The sequence below is a fragment of the Corvus brachyrhynchos genome, unplaced genomic scaffold (assembly GCF_000691975.1).
Source record: "Corvus brachyrhynchos isolate BGI_N302 unplaced genomic scaffold, ASM69197v1 scaffold19, whole genome shotgun sequence".
In the NCBI taxonomy this organism is placed as follows: Eukaryota; Metazoa; Chordata; class Aves; order Passeriformes; family Corvidae; genus Corvus; species Corvus brachyrhynchos.
The window spans coordinates 320,560-336,211 of NW_008246061.1; the positions used below are offsets into that span (position 1 = coordinate 320,560).

Here is a 15,652-nt window from a genome sequence, read left to right on the forward strand (position 1 = left end):
TAGGAAGGAGAGAACAATGACAAGTTCTTCACTCACCCCAAAAATGCCAAAGCACTCGCTGCCTACCTCTTTGCACACAACCACCTTTTCTACCTGATGGAGCTGAGCACGGCCCTGCTGCTCCTGCTGCTGTCCCTCTGCGAGGCTCCAGCGGTCCCCATGCTCCGTCTGGGCATCTTTGTAAGTACCTGGGGGCCAAATGAGGAAGTCTGCTTGCTCTGCAGTGTGGGTAAGAGGAAAATGATGGCCAAGCAGAGAGGAAGAAGGAGGCAGTAAGAGGAAAAAACCCACCTGGCTTGTTCTGTAAATGGTTGACAGCAGACAGGCCAGACAGCAAAACTTCCTTTTTCCATCTGATCTAGGCAGACCACAATGAAAGTGACACTCATTTCGTGTTATCAATTTGTGCAGTTCTTAATTTTGTAACAGAAATGGGTGGATTTTTCCTTTTTTGTGAGATAAAGCAGCAATCTGTGTGCTTTGATGGGGTGGTTTCAAAGTTGTTGTCAGGGCTGGTGCCATTACCCCAGCACCACCACTGGTTCCTAGAACACACATCAGTACTCTCCCTGTGGTTGTCCAGAATGTATAAATCAAGAGAAAACCCTTCTCTCTGTAAAATCTCTCTGCCCAGCAGCTCTCCTTCTTGTGGTTCACTAAAAAAATTAAGAGTCTCCATCTTTTTTCAAGGAGTTTCTGCTCAAGTTGTTGGTGTCTTGGCCTTTTGTTTCAAATGTACCAATAAGTTTTTTTTGTGTATTGCTCAAGCCCAGAAGGGACATGGATTTCCAGAAATTCTGGCCTGGTACTGCTTAGAGGGAAATTGCGCAGGCGTTAATAAAAGCACAAAGCAGTAAATACTGAAATTTTGAAAAACAGTGCTATGTTAGCTTTAAAGGAGTGGCTTAGGGTTTTTCTGCATGTTACAGGGCAGTGCTCAGACTGTTGCCAAACCCACCTGCTCCTTGAAAAAGGAGGGGCAGCAGTGTGGCCTCTGCTGTGCTGCTGTTCTCACCAAAGCTGTGTTGTGGCAGGTCCACGCAACCCTGGAGCTGTTTGCGTTAATTGTGGTCGTCTTTGAACTCTCGATGAAGATGAGGTGGCTGGGCTTTCAAACCTTTATCAGGCACAAAAGGACTATGGTCAAGGTGAGTTGTCTGCTTCGTTGTTAGGATTTCTCCTTCAGCACCTCCAAGACCAAAGAGCCAGATTAAACACTGGCCTGCACTGTGGCAGGGATGATGCAGCCATCACGTCCCAGCTGCCAGACGATTCATGTGAGATCCCTCTCAGGGACAGCTCCCATCCTTCACATGTCCACATAAACAGGTGGTCAGCCAGAGCTCTGCCTTTCCCCAGAGCAGACTGCAGCTGTGCCTCTGATGCCTCCCTTTCTTGCAGACCTGTGTGCTGTTTGTGCAGTTCATTGAGGCCATCGTGGTGCTGGTGCGCCAGACCTCGCACGTGCGCATCACTCGCGCCCTGCGCTGCATCTTCCTCGTGGACTGTCGCTACTGTGGGGCTGTCAGAAGGTGATGCTGGGCTGCCTGGGGATTCTGATGTCATTCCTGGGGCCGGGCTGGAGGGAAAGCACTCCTTTTCCTGCAGGCATCCCAGGAAAATCGGTGTCTTTCACTGGTGTTTATGTTGGAGATGGTTCTGTAGTGACCTAAGTGTGGATGTGCTGATGGTGCACAGGGCTTGGATAAGCCACCTCAGAGAGACCAGCACATGGGTGTGGCTGCATTGGCTCTGCTCCTTGGCTTGCCTGGAAACTGCACAAGGAATCAGGGCTGGTCTTCAGTCTGGAGGAGGAGACCTGGCAGTGTGACATTAGTGTTGTTTGCAGTACCTGAGAGCTGACTGCAAAGGACAGATGGGTAGCTTGGAAAGGATCTTAATTTAGCAAGCTTTCTACTTTTAATCCTTGGAGGGAGTGGGAAGAAAGCCCTCAAGTGTGGGGTGGTGGTGGTGGTTTTTTTTCTTTCCCCTGACAACCTGGAGGAGTAAACGTGCAAATTTTAGTTTATTAATGTTTTCTTATTTTTCAGAAATTTGCGACAGATCTTCCAGTCCCTCCCACCATTTATTGACATCCTTCTCCTCCTGCTTTTCTTCATGGTGATTTTTGCTATTCTGGGTGAGTTGTATTTAGGGAAGAAGAAGTAATGCTCTTAACCAGTGATTGTCCAAAGCAATGTGAACAGCCTGGATGAATATAAACTGATCACATCCAAAGTGTTGCCAGGATTTTCCATTTATCCCATTTCATCTGCAGTCATCTGGAAGGCAGAGTTAGATCATCCAAAAAATCTGAAAGCTGGGTATTTGATTTTGAGACAAAAGTCCTTTTGACCTCTTCCAGAGCACAATCAGTGGCCTGTGTTTTCAAGCTCTGCTTCCACCCACTGTTCCTCGATCTTGACAGTTTAATCTACATCCCCACAAATGCACGTGTCTGGAGTGTACCTGCTACAGTCCAAACCATCTCCAGAAAGTGTATTTTCCAAAAGGATCAGTGAAATGCCAATGGCATGTATTGGCAAATCTCTGTAGAGAAAGTCCTCCAGATACTCCCATCTTCAGGATGTCAGAGAGGATTTACTGTTGGTGGGACCTTCCCTTTGGGAACTGCTCCACTCTCGGCGTTGAACTGACTTTATTTTTGTTGTTCTTTCTCCTTTCTCTCCTCCTCTGTTTTCTCTGGTGCCTGTTCAGGTTTTTACTTGTTTTCTCCTAACCACTCGGATCCAGTGAGTACCTTGATTCTTTCATTAAGAACCCAACATTACAGTGCAGACATAGTTTATTCCATGTGAGACCAAATGCTGGCTGGTCCAAGGCTGCCTGGCAGTGTCACCCTGCTTTACCCTTTGCTGGGAAGGAAGACCGTGGAAGGAACTTCCTCCAAGACAGGATGTCCCAAAGGGAACATTCTCAGAACAGTTCCTTGTTCTTGATGCCTTCATTCAGCCAGAAGAGCTACCTGCCGCTGTCCCCAGGGGAGGAGGTGTCTGGAGGAAAGCTTGGCCACTTCCACTGCTATGGTCAGAGTCCAGCAGCTGCTGGTTCCTGCTGCTGCCCAGGCTGTGGCTGGCTGGGAGAAACTACTTATAAAAATGTGCCTTTTGGTTTAAGCCTTCACACGCCATTTCTCAGGGGACTTTAAAAAGGACCAGTGCTGAAGTACTTTTCCCTAGGGAAAGCATCAGGGAATTGTGGGAGTGCCTGCATCCACAGGGGTGGGGGTGTTTTTTGGAACAAAATGTCCCTATGAAATCCTGCTTGCATTTTGTCATTGGAATTTTTTCTTTCAGTACTTCAATACCTTAGAGAACAGCCTGGTGAATCTCTTTGTGCTTTTGACCACTTCAAAGTAAGTTCATGTTCTTCTATCTCAGTCTTTCCCTTTGTCCCAAAGGCAGAGCCAAGAGTTTATCTGCAGAAATGCTCTGTCTCCAAATGTGTGACCCCTTTCCTCTGCCTGAGAGAGAGATGTGCAGAGTCAGCCTGCATGGGAAGAACTGGTATTTCATTTTGCTTTAGGACACTGTGGCCTCAGCTGCAGAGTTATCTCTAAGGGCTCAGACCTCTTCATTGCTGTGAGGGCAATAAGGGGGGAAACAGCTTTGTTAGGCCTTGGTCCAAGAAGGGAAAGTTTGTGTTTGTACTCCTTCGTCAGCCAGCAGCTTGCTGCTGAGAAGTAACTTCCCATTCCTGTGCTGCAGTTCACCTATCAGCTAGGAAATTGGGATAACAGCAGTGGGTAAATATTGATCTGCTGTCAGGGAGAGCCCTGAGGATTAGGAAATTAGCAAAGGATGGAATAAATCTGAGGCTGTAACACTTACACCGAGGCTGTGCTGCTGTTGTTAAGTATCAAAGCACAACCCTTACCCACATCACAAAGCCCACTTGGTGTGTGGGATGGGCAGGGAAAGTGCTTGCCATGTTTATTTTTTTTTTCACGAGTTTTGTACAGATGTGCAGACCTTTAGATGTGAGTTTATACAGACACACACGCCGTGCCCTGTGCCTCCTGTCTGTGTGTAACGTGAGTTATTTGGTGCTTACACTGGTGTCCTTTGGGATGCAGTTTCCCTGATGTGATGATGCCGTCCTATGCCCGGAATCCCTGGTCCTGTGTCTTCTTCATCGTGTATCTCTCCATTGAGCTCTACTTCATCATGAACTTGGTGAGTCCCCAGGGGAGAGCTTGACTTCCCTCTGCCTGGCTTTGGAGCTCATTGCTCAGCAGAGTCTTCCCCATTCCCAGAACTGCTCTGTAATCATCTCAGACCCTTTGGCAGAATCCTTCTAGAAATGGCAGCTTGGCTACAGATAGAACTTCTTTAACGTCTAACCATGAGGAATTGAACTAAATCACAGAAAACCAAATTATACGAGCATCTTTCAACTTCTCTCACATTAATATCGTGCTTGGAGTGACATACTCGGTTGCATAAAATTTATTGTCCTTCTGTGTCTTAATTATTTATCATAAAATGGCATTTTATGATCTGGACTTGCCCGAAATACTTTGTAAATCAGTTTGAAGGGGATGGAATTACTCAGTGTGGCAGGACTGCAGTGCTGATCACTGCAGAGTGAGAGCACGGCTGCTCAGGGGAGGCTGTGAGTGGTGGAAAAGGGTTTGCCAAAGGAGTTGAGGAATTCTGCAGTCCAAGGTGAGGGATTTGATGTTTGTGGTTGGATTTCACTGCTTGTGTCCCAGATGGAGGGTTACCTTTGATATGTGTTAGCCAAAGCTCCCAGGAAGGGTGAATCCAGAGAGCAGCCCTCAAACCCTGCTTTCCAGGAACAGATCAGGGCGTTATAATAAATCTGATACGGTTTTCTGTGTGCTTTAGCCTTAGCTCTTAAAACCCACTAGCAAATGTTGAGAGGCCAGAAACATCTGGACCTCCTCCAAGAAGTGGATCAGTGCTGTGAGCTTGGGGATCCCTTTGTGGGATCCCTCATGCCAGCGGGACCTCGCCGACTCCATCGTCCATCAACGTTCCTGCTGCAGGCAGTGCCTCTCCTTGCTTCCCTGAAGCCTTGCAGAGCATAAAGTTAAAACACCATTTTTTCCCCTGTCTTCTCAGCTTCTGGCTGTTGTGTTTGACACTTTCAATGACATTGAGAAGAGGAAGTTCAAGTCCCTGCTGCTGCACAAGCGCATGGCCATCCAGCACGCGTACCGGCTGCTGGTCACCAAACAGGTACAGCTGTGTTAGCAGCACCCCTGGGCTGGGCTGCTGAAACAGCACCTCCAAAAAAGGGTGATTTATCTCTGTTGATTGTGATCAGACTCACCATGGGCTGGTGGTTTTTTCATTCATGTAACTCGTTCACCTCTGTTTCTGGAGAAAAAGCAGAGTACTCTGAATTTCAACCCTGCGTGAGGTTATGGCTTGATAAAATGAGGGGAATTTGTTCTGGAGTGCATGTGATCATTGATTTCTCTCTGATTCAGTCTGGGTCACTTGAGGACTTGTTTGGCTTAGAAGCACCACTACGAAGAGGAGGGATGGGTCATCCAATTGAAGATATAATCCATTTTCTAGATCCTGCACCAGTGAACAGTGCAGAAACAGAAGGAATTCACCTACAAACAACTTTTTACAGGGACAAGCACTTGGGGGAGAAGGTCGATTTCTTGCTTAACTTGTTGGAGCAGCAAGAGAAATAAGACCCAAAAATAACTAACCCACTTCTAGTAGATTAGTTCATGTTTAGTGCACATAGCTGATGGTCTTAGAAAAGTGCCGTGGTGGGATCTGTTAGGCTGCCTGCTAATTTCCCAAGAAGAGGGGTTGAACTCTGCTTGGGGTGCCTGGTTGGACAATTTTCAGGTGGTGGGGCAACAGGGAACAGTTCTGCATTTGCTGGAGGGACCGATTGCCAGGAGGGCTTTCTGATCTCTGTGCCCTGGGATTAGCTTGGTATGTTAAAGTAATATCTCAGGGTACTTAGGGGGCTCGGTTATAATGTATGAAATCCTGCTTAAAACAAATCCAGAGTGAGAATTAAAAGCCTCTGTGTGTTCCTGCCTGATGCTGCTGCTTCTGACAGCACTCCTTTGTTGCCAGAGGCCGTCTGGAATTTCCTTCAAGCACTTCGAAGGGCTGCTGCGGTTCTACAAGCCTCGGATGTGTGCCAGGGAGAGATATCTCACCTTCAAAGCACTGAACCAGAGCAATACCCCTTTAGTCAGGTAGAATGGTCCTACTGCTGCACCCAGAGCAGGGAGGTTGCTCCACTCCCTGCAGCTGGGCTTTGCTTTGGAGGGGATGGCTGGGTTTATGGAATGAGCGTTGTCTGGGATGTGGGAATAGCGTTCTGCGATGGGAAGGATTTTCCTGGGAAGCAGGGAGCTGGGAGGGGTGAGTACCCTGAGAGCTGAGGTTTTCCTTGGGAGGTGATGGAGTTCCTGCGTGCCCTCTTGTGGATACAGCGCTGTGCTGGCACTCACAGGCAGGATCTGCTTCCCACTCCCCTGCCAGAGCAGAGCCAGGAGCTGGGGAGCAGCACTGGAGCCTGCAAGGAGCATTTCCTCACACAGCGCAGCCTCGCAGCTTAACAAGTTTTTGCTTTTCTCCAGCAGCTGGCTGTCCCCCCCCAGGGTTTTGTTAATTAAAATCTGGTTCTGCTGGTGCTTTCAGGGCTGCCATCCTCTGTGTTATGAGGCAGAGAATTGCCATTCTGGTGGGTGGGTGCAGCTATCTCCAGCCAGCAAGGAAGCAGAGGGAATTAGAGCAGGAGACCTTCTCTTCCTTTCCCTTTGTTTCGGCCACAGACAGGTTCCAAGTGACTCTCCTGTGAAACTGGTGCTGATGCTTCTCCTTCAAGTCAAGTACCACAGAAAAGGATTGAAAATGGCATAGGGAGAGAAAGACTGAGTTGAGAAATGCAGGCACCAATGTCACCAGTAAGAGTCCGAGAAGTTCAGCATCCTCACTTTCAGACATGTAAAAGCTGTCACAGGCCTGACCCCGAGCACCTAGACAGGCACTCATGTTCTAGGAGTTTCTTTGCTTTCATGTCCTTTTTCAAACTTCATTTTTACCTTGAAAAGAAAATGTGCAAAGATGTTCGAAAAGGACTGTACAAGTAATTAAGAAAGTCCAAGACTTGTTGAGAGCAGTGCAATCTCCATCCCTTGGAGTTGGCATCAAAGCCTCAGGTCTTTCCTCTCAGTGGTAGAATTCTGGAGCTCAGTAGAGTCAGAGTTTCCCTTAAGGGCTGAAGCATTACAGAAAGGAGATTCTGGCTATTGTCAGTGGGGAACCTTTGGCCAGGCTGGGAAGAGGTCACTGCTGAGTTCTGTCAGCTGTGGCTGCAGTTCTGATAAGGAGTTAATAACTTCCAGGGACTGTGCACTGGTGATGTCTGACAAGGACAGTTAAGGATCTAGTTAGTCACCCTCAAGGCTCTGATCAGATGTTTCTTTGTTTTGCAGTCTAAAGGATTTTTACAATTTCTATGAAGTTGTTGGCTTAAAATGGAAGGTGAGAGTTTGTTGGGGGGAGAAGAGGGGAACTGTGTGTGGGAGGGGGAGAAAATGAGTGCTCAGAGAGGAGCTGGGTAAGAAACAAAGGCAATCTAAGAGAAGCAGATGATGGGGGTAAGGTGGGTCTCCATCCTTGCCCTTTCTTTTGCATGGATGTAGCTCTGGCTGCTGCTGACTGAGGCTGTTCTGCTTCCAGGCAAAACGAAACCGCGAGCACTGGTTTGATGACCTTCCACGGACTGCATTCCTTATTTTTAAAGGTAGCACACTGTTTTCATGGCAGCACGTGTTCAGCTGACAGGAAGAGTATTTTCTTACAAAGACAGGACACTCTGAAGGGACTTTCTCTTAACACCCCTGGAAAACACCTAAGGGAAGGCTTTCTAACCAACTCCCTGGGTATCCGGAGCCTCTGAGGCCAGAGCCTTACATTCAGAGTCTCCAGGGAAGATTTCTGTCCTGTAAACATTCCTGCAGTGACCATGGAGTGGGATTTGGGTTGTCACAAAAGCTCTTAGGCTGCCTGGTCCTGAGCTGTGGTTGCAGCTCCTGTTCAGGTCAAGGACAGCAGTTTGGGAAGGGAAAAGAGGCCTCAAACACCCATCAGAGTAAATCAGTCTTGCCAATGGGATTTATCTCCTGTTTCCCAAGTTTCCTGACTGAATGGAGCTATTCAGAATTAAGAACCTGCAGCTCTTCTGAGGTGGTGTGTGCTCCTGGGGAACAGATGACACCCTCTGATCCAAATACAGCTGCCACAGGAGCCCTCAGAGCTCTGCTGATGCTCCCAACCCTCCTTGTTGTTCCAAACACGGACAGCTGCATTTACCTCTGTCCACACCCCAGAATTAGGACATAGAGACCAAACATCTTGGGGGCATGAGGATAATGACTTCATTGCTGCTGGAATTCTGAAGGGTATTTAAACTTGTTCCCAACAAATGAAAGTTAATAATCTGCTGATCTGTTTAGCTTCTGTGTTGAGGATTGGTATGAAAAATGTCTCTAAGGAGAAGATAGAGGGATCTGTGCTATGGAGGATGGTGTAAACATTTGTTCTGTCATCCTTCCCTTCACACAGGCATCAACATCCTTGTGAAGTCCCGTGTGTTCCAGTACACCATGTGTGAGTAGAAGTCATGAGCTGCCTCTGCTTGGCTCCCTTGCTCATGTGGGTCTGGTGTGCTGTGTCTGCTGATGCCTTTTCCTGGTCTTAAAATCAATAATCAAACACAGTTAGAAGGGAAAAAGGGATTTTACCTTGGTATTTATTTAAAGGATCCTTAGGTGCACACGTCCAGGTGGAATGCACCGAAATGCACCCCACCAAATGCACACTCAAAATAGATCTGGTATAACATTATAGGTGTTACTAATTGGCATACCTATCAAAGATTCCCCAGTGAGAGGCTCGAGTGAGCCCCCTTCCCCAAGGAGCCTTCCCCTGGATAGTTCTATCTTAGTTTACAGAATATGTTCTGGAGAGGACCTTGGGGTCTGGGGCACACTGATCCCTAGCTACGAGGCTTCTAAGTTGTTTAGTCTCCTAGCTTGACAAATAAGTCCAAGAATGTAGGCAAAAAACCACTAAGAATACAAAAGCTATGAAAAGGTATATAAAAGGGGTATAAAAGAAAAGGCAAAAAATCATCATGGCATCACTGCCAGCACTCCAAGGAGTTGGTGTGGTCTGAGCCATGGTTTATGGACAAATCTTGGAGTTTTGGTAGAGAGGGAGGGAACTGCTCAATTGTACCACCAGCCTGGGCTCTCAGCTCTGGTTCTGGAGAGGCTGCCTGGCTCACTGCACAACACCCCCGTGGGGCTGTGCTGTGGGAGTCAGCTTCTTGCATTTAGGTGGGTTGGTGGTCAGCTTTCCCAAACCTTGGGGGGTTTTATCTTGCAGCTGGAGGATGCTGGATGAGGAACTGCCTTGCCAGTCAAGCACATTCTGTTTGCTCTCGAGGAGGTGTGATCGTCCTCACTGCTGCAGGGAGTGCTTGGCAACTGAGCTGCCTGTGAGAAGGAGTCTGTGCTTCTCTTCTCTAGAGGAGAAAAGTTCTTCCTCCTGGTGCTGCCTGCTGGCTTCTAAATGATCTATTCCTACTCAGTAATTTGGGGGTTGGGTTGGTTTTTTTTCGTTTTGTTTCCTTTTGAACATAAAGGTATTACATCTGTTAAGGGCCTGGAAAAAGATGTGGTGGAAGACTCTCAATTACTGAGTTCAGTTTGTTCACTGAGTTGGAACCAATGACCCTGCCACTTGTCCTATATTGTACTCTTTTTTTTTAGCCTAAGAAATGGATATCCAGGAGTGGTTTTGCTATGGGTTTTTCCTTTGTTTTCCAGACACTGTGGTGGCTGTGAATGGAATTTGGATTCTTGTTGAAACCTTCATGTTGCAAGGTAGGAAACATCACAGCTTGTTCCTTGACTGTGGTGCTGGGGGATTGAAAAGGGCAAGGCTTGAGAAATCTGTTCTTGTGTCTTGCAGGAGGGAATTTCTTCTCCAGGAACGTACCGTGGAGCTACATCGTCTTCCTCACAAGTAAGCTGATGCCTCCCAACAGAGCTGTGTCATTTCCTGAGAAGCTGGGAAGGGAACTGAAGTTACAACTTAACCATGGGTGTAGAGCCTCCATCAAGAACAATGCTGTGCCTGGCAGGGATTGTTTTGTAGACTTCTCCGGAGAGAAATCTCCATGAACACAGGAAAAGGTGTTGATTTGGAGGGGAGAAGTCTCACTGAGAATAAGGAGGATGGGTGGGGTCTGTTAAACCCCTGTTCAGAAATGCTCTGCTAAAATCAGCACACATCCATGCAGGCAAACCTTCACACGAGCCTTTCCCGTGATGCTGCTCATTCCTGACTCCTCCTGTTTTGCAGTCTATGGCGTGGAGCTGCTCCTGAAGACCACTGGGCTGGGGCCTGTGGAGTACCTGTCCTCAGGCTGGAATCTGTAAGTGCACATTCACCTTTTTGGGTTGGAAAAGCCAACTTCTGTCAGGAGTTTCAAGCCATCAGCCAGCTCTTAAAATTCTTCTGCCCCTGGCCTCATGGATCTTGTTAAGCTGGAGCAGCACCAGTCCCTCTTCTCTGCTGAAGCACTACTGATAAATCGTTGCTCTTATTTTTATTTTATTTTATTTTTCTCTCCAGCTTTGACTTCTCAGTCACCCTGTTTGCATTTTTGGGACTCATGGCACTGGCATTTAACATGGAGCCCTTTTACTTCATTGTGGTCCTGCGACCCCTCCAGCTGCTGAGGTGAGGTGGGAAAGGCTGGGAAGGGAGAATTCCAGAGAGCCCGTGGGAGAAAACAGGCTTGTTTTCCATCAGTCCCACTGGGCACCGAGCTCCTTAGCAGGAGAGGGCAAGGATTGCTCTGTGGGAATGTGACCATGGCAAACAGGAATTGCGTGGCGTAATGAGATTAGCCCGAGTTATCAAAATGAACGATAACAAAAACTTGGGATGGGATATGAAAACCCATGCTTTGGAGCTTAAGCTGATCTCTAATAGAGATCAAGGGATTTACTGGGGGCAGATTATCCTGTGTCTGCCTTCGTGGGGTTCTTACACCTCCTCTAAATTGTCTGATGCTGTTCAGAGAAAAGCTCTTCTGTCAGGGTGAGATGGTCTGAGCCAGTTTAATAATTTGCACTGAATTACCAGAAATTACAGTTTTCAAAGGATGCTGCTTGCTAGGGTGAAGTACTGCCCTGCTCTAACTGCATCTCACACTTGGAGCAAGACCATGGCCTGTAACCTCTCTGCCGTTCAGGGAGCTGGGGCTGATTAACCCTCTCATGTCTAGGTTACTCACCTTCACAAATGCCTCCAGAGCCACAGGGGGGAAGGGATTTGAGGCAAAATGTTTTGTTAAAAACAAGCTAATGTAATTTAGCTCTTCAGTGATGATTTTAAGAACACTTCATGACACTCAAGAGGGGAAAAAAAATAATGTTTTCTCTGTTCCTCCCCTGCCAAAGCCTGTTTGGCAGCTGTGTTTCTCTGCAAAGGCTGATGGGGTTGCCAAATCTTAAATTAGCAGGAACAGTGTAGTATTCTTTCATCAATTTTTATTAGGTCATGGGGGAAAAAAAAAAGGAATGAATCCTGACCCTGTACATGGGACTAGTGTAAGTTCTTACAGTTTTTAGGGGTTTTAAATAGCTATTTATAAAAAGACAGCCTTTTTTTCCCTGAGATCCTCAGTCCTGTAGTTGCATGTGTCATAAACATTGAGATGGGACAGCAGGACACTGGAAGGTGAGCACAGATGACTTGAGCAAGAGCAGTTAGGTGTCAGGAAACGTCCCTGTCATTGACCTGCGAGGTAGAGAGAGCTGGGATTCTCCTTTTAACTATTTCCCCAACACCAGGAAAGCTGCGGGGTGTGGGTAACTCCTGGCCTCTCCTTTCAGGCTGTTTAAACTGAAGAAACGCTACAGGAACGTCCTGGACACCATGTTTGAGTTGTTCCCTCGGATGGCCAGGTGTGGTGATGCAATACCTTTATTGTATTTTTATATAAGTTTTCTGTACCCCAGTGGTTCATCCCTACCTTCCCCACTCCTATTCCCAGTTGGTTCCCCCCAGACCCAAGCCTCTCCCCCGGTGCTCCCTACATGGTTGTTCTCCTCCCCTTGTTCTAGCTCTTTCGCTATCAATCACCCAAACCCCTCCTGTTGTTCCCGAAGGTTCAGTGTCCAACATCTGAAACCTCCCAATTTACCCTTATATGGTCCCCATCAATCCCCCGAGACCCTACCCCTCTAGATACCTCCCCCTTTGGAAATCCCCTAAACCTCGATGCCCCATTGGGGCATGTGGTCCCTTTCCCCCTCGTACCCTTGGGGCTATTGGCCCAAGGAAATGTCTATCCTCGTCCACATCCCTCTCTTAGAGATTTCTATTGGTCCCCAGTTAAGCCATCCCCATTGTAACACCTCCCTTTATAAGGGGTTCCCTGGAGCTGCTCGAGGCCTGTCTCCTGGGAGGTGCTTCCAATAAATTTGGATTATCCCGTGTGGCAAGCCTCCTTGCTACTTTTTATCCTCTCCCTCGTTGGGACTGCTGACAGCCACTGTGCCTGGAGCTTCAGCTCCCCTGGGCAGAGCTGAACTCCTGAGGAGCAGCTTTAAAGCCAAGAGCCTCCAGCTGCTCCCCACTCCTGTCGCACACCGCAGGAGCTAGCCTGGGCAGTGGTCAGTGGCGGTCATTGCGACAGCCAGATACCAAATTCTGCTCTTTGGGTGATGGCAGGGAGAGGGGAGTGAAGGTTTGGGGTCAGGATAGGGAGCTGTCAAACCTGCTAAAGGGATTTATGTTCTGATCTGTCAGTGGGTCATTACTGACTCTTCACTGTGCTGCAGGGGAGTGTTAATCTTCCAATTTCTTGGAGCGGCAACACTCCAGCACCTCGGGCCTCCTCCTGCTTTTGTGTTTGGAGGAGAACCAAGAGTTCCTGCTTGTTTTAACTTTTCTCCCCCATCCCAGCTCTTGGTGAGGAGGAAGCCCATGTGGGAAGAACACTGGCACATGAACACCCTCGGCCCCAGATGTTCCCCTCTGCAGAGCCACCTGAGAGCATTGTTGTGCAGTGGTGGAGCAGGGGTAGCCTGGTGCTTGAATGGGGTAGCCCGGTGCTTCAGTGGGGCAGCCTCAGCCCTGGTTCCCTCGCAGGAGGCCTGAGCAGAGCGGGTTGGCTGGAGAGCCCTGCTCTTGGCACAGTCCCTGCATCCAAGGATGTGGAGAGGGTATAAACTCTGTGTGGTGTTCCTTATTGAAGGAACTGTGGAGACTCGTTCATTTAACAGAAAAGGACAGACTGGGAGGGAGTCCAGGCTGCTCTTTGGTTTCTCTCTTCAGCGAGTGGCAAACGCCTTGTCCAAGGCTCCCTGAATGAGAGCAGGCCAAGAACTGCAGAGCCACAGCAGCAGGGAGAGCGGTCTGGGGTTTCCAAATCCCTTGGAAATTCCTCCCAGAGCAACCAGCCTGGGATTTTGTGTTTCCCTGCCCTAGCAACTCTTCAGCAGCACAGTACTCTTTCTGTTTCTGCCTTCAGCCTGGGTTTAACCCTGCTGATCTTCTACTACTGCTTTGCCATCGTTGGCATGGAGTTCTTCGCTGGCGTGGTCTACCCCAACTGCTGCAAGTGAGTACCTCAAATCCAGCCCCCTCAACAGTGCTTTTGGTGCTCAGCCAGCAGCAAGGAGCTCTGGCAGCTTCATTTCCCTGTGGAAAAGTGGCCAGAGGATGGAGCTGAATGGGGTTTTGTAGCTAAGGCAACATGTGGCAAAAATCCAAGAGATACTTCATTTCTCTTGCCCCATACCTGGAAGTGCCCCAGGCCAGGTTGGAGGGGCTTGGAGCAACCTGGGATAGTGGAAGGTGTCCCTGCCCATGGCAGGGGGTGGCACTGGATGAGCTTTAAGGTCCTTTGCTACCCAAACCATTCTGTTTCTATGATGCCAGAGTTGCTTGTCCAGGGGTATTAGATAATTAGACCTCCCTTTATACCAACATAAATTCACCTGATCCTGGAATCTAAGCTATCCTGTGCCTTTTCACCTTAAATGATGGCAGACTACTTGGAAATACCAAGCTTTAAGGGTACAAGCCATGGAACTCAAACTCTCAGTTTCTCTGGTGTAATATTTGCTGAATGATCAGAAAGACTCCATGTGCTCCCTGGGCTTGTGCTGAGCTGTGAAGGAGAGAGGGTTCCTTCCAGAGGAAAAGACAAGTGTTGGCCAACAGGTAGAAGTTGCCACTCTGCTTGCCACCCTCTCTAGAGGGGCTGATATTTATAACTTTTTAGATTTTCCCTGCTTTTCCAGTCTCTGCTGATTCTTTATCCTGGTTTCTCCAACCAGCACAAGCACAGTCGCAGATTCCTACCGCTGGGTGAACCACACAGTTGGCAACAGAACAGTTGTGGAAGAAGGTTATTACTATCTCAACAACTTTGACAACATTCTGAACAGCTTTGGTAAGGGCACTTTTTTACCTAGCAAAGATTATCCCATGTTCCTGCAGAGCTGGATGGCTCTGTAATGCTGTAATGTTCCTGTGAGCCTGGGACTCTCCCAGGGAGTCCTGCTAATGCACCTCACTGAGCATCCTGCTCTTTCTGTCTGGAGAGCTCCAGCTGACTGATTGTGCCAGGACTGCTTTGCAGCATAAGCAGAGGTCGCTCAAAGCCAGATGGAAGCCAGCAGATCTGTTCTGGCTGGTGATCAGACCAGAGATGTTTAAGGAGGGCATTAAGTCACTGCCCTTCTAAAGAACCAACAGTGATGCCTCTCTTTAAACCCTCTGATGAAGAATAATTTGAATGTGTTGATTACTCTCCATGATTTTTCCTAATGTGTGAGCAGAATGCTTATCTCCTGAAGATTTCAGAGGTCTCCCATGCTCTCTGGTGAAGAGTCAGGTCTGATTTCTTTAAAAAACAGAGATGAAGCCATGCTGCAGGTCTGACTCCCTTTGTCTGAACTAATTTCAGTGGGGAGGGTCTGCATTCTCTCTGGATTTGCTGTCTTTATTCAAACTTTGCTGTCTTGTGTCAGTCTTCCCTGTCAAATAATTTACCTAAAAATCACTGTAAAACAGGTCAGGATGGATAAAACAATTACCTGTATGTGTTTTCTCCCTTTCTGTGCAGTGACACTGTTTGAGCTGACGGTTGTCAATGACTGGTACATCATCATGGTGAGTGAACCCCTGCAGGCAGCATAGACTCTGTCAGCTCAGGCACCACTGTTTTCTTCCCATGGGGATTGGAATGGGCTCAGTGTTGTCACTTGTTGACAGGTATCTTTTGCTCCTGACTGTTTGGAGGCATTTGACCCCTGCCATGCTGCTGGGCATGCTTTCAGGCTTCACAGTCTGGACAAACGAAGTCACCCTGCGCTCCAGTTTGTCACCCTGCTGTCCAAGCTGTGTTCTCGTGGCACAGCAGCTCTTACAGCCACAGGCTTTGGATGTTCTGTGTGTTTGCCTGTAGGAACCTCTCTTTTTAGCTGCAAGGACTTGTTGGGGCATTGAGCACTGCACAAGCAGTCCCTGGGGCCAGCTGTGGAGCCAGGAATGAGAGACAGAGAGTTTTCTTTTTATTATTATTATTA

General features: G+C 48.1%; 1 protein-coding gene across 2 annotated transcripts in view; it reads left to right on the forward strand.

Moving 5' to 3' along the window:
* The window catches only part of TPCN1 (two pore segment channel 1), a 43,122-nt gene that overhangs the window by 20,208 nt on the left and 7,262 nt on the right, over nucleotides 1-15,652 (forward strand). For both annotated transcript variants that reach the window (XM_008642907.2, XM_008642908.2), the window contains exons 3-22: nucleotides 4-180; nucleotides 1,035-1,148; nucleotides 1,402-1,532; nucleotides 2,052-2,140; nucleotides 2,719-2,753; nucleotides 3,318-3,376; nucleotides 4,097-4,196; nucleotides 5,109-5,225; nucleotides 6,096-6,220; nucleotides 7,466-7,514; nucleotides 7,713-7,776; nucleotides 8,598-8,642; nucleotides 9,866-9,922; nucleotides 10,011-10,064; nucleotides 10,404-10,476; nucleotides 10,677-10,784; nucleotides 11,945-12,016; nucleotides 13,588-13,677; nucleotides 14,399-14,514; nucleotides 15,190-15,236. In XM_008642907.2, the coding sequence (XP_008641129.1) occupies nucleotides 4-180; nucleotides 1,035-1,148; nucleotides 1,402-1,532; nucleotides 2,052-2,140; nucleotides 2,719-2,753; nucleotides 3,318-3,376; nucleotides 4,097-4,196; nucleotides 5,109-5,225; nucleotides 6,096-6,220; nucleotides 7,466-7,514; nucleotides 7,713-7,776; nucleotides 8,598-8,642; nucleotides 9,866-9,922; nucleotides 10,011-10,064; nucleotides 10,404-10,476; nucleotides 10,677-10,784; nucleotides 11,945-12,016; nucleotides 13,588-13,677; nucleotides 14,399-14,514; nucleotides 15,190-15,236 (1,722 nt within the window). The remainder of the gene's footprint in view (nucleotides 1-3; nucleotides 181-1,034; nucleotides 1,149-1,401; nucleotides 1,533-2,051; nucleotides 2,141-2,718; nucleotides 2,754-3,317; nucleotides 3,377-4,096; nucleotides 4,197-5,108; nucleotides 5,226-6,095; nucleotides 6,221-7,465; nucleotides 7,515-7,712; nucleotides 7,777-8,597; nucleotides 8,643-9,865; nucleotides 9,923-10,010; nucleotides 10,065-10,403; nucleotides 10,477-10,676; nucleotides 10,785-11,944; nucleotides 12,017-13,587; nucleotides 13,678-14,398; nucleotides 14,515-15,189; nucleotides 15,237-15,652) is intronic.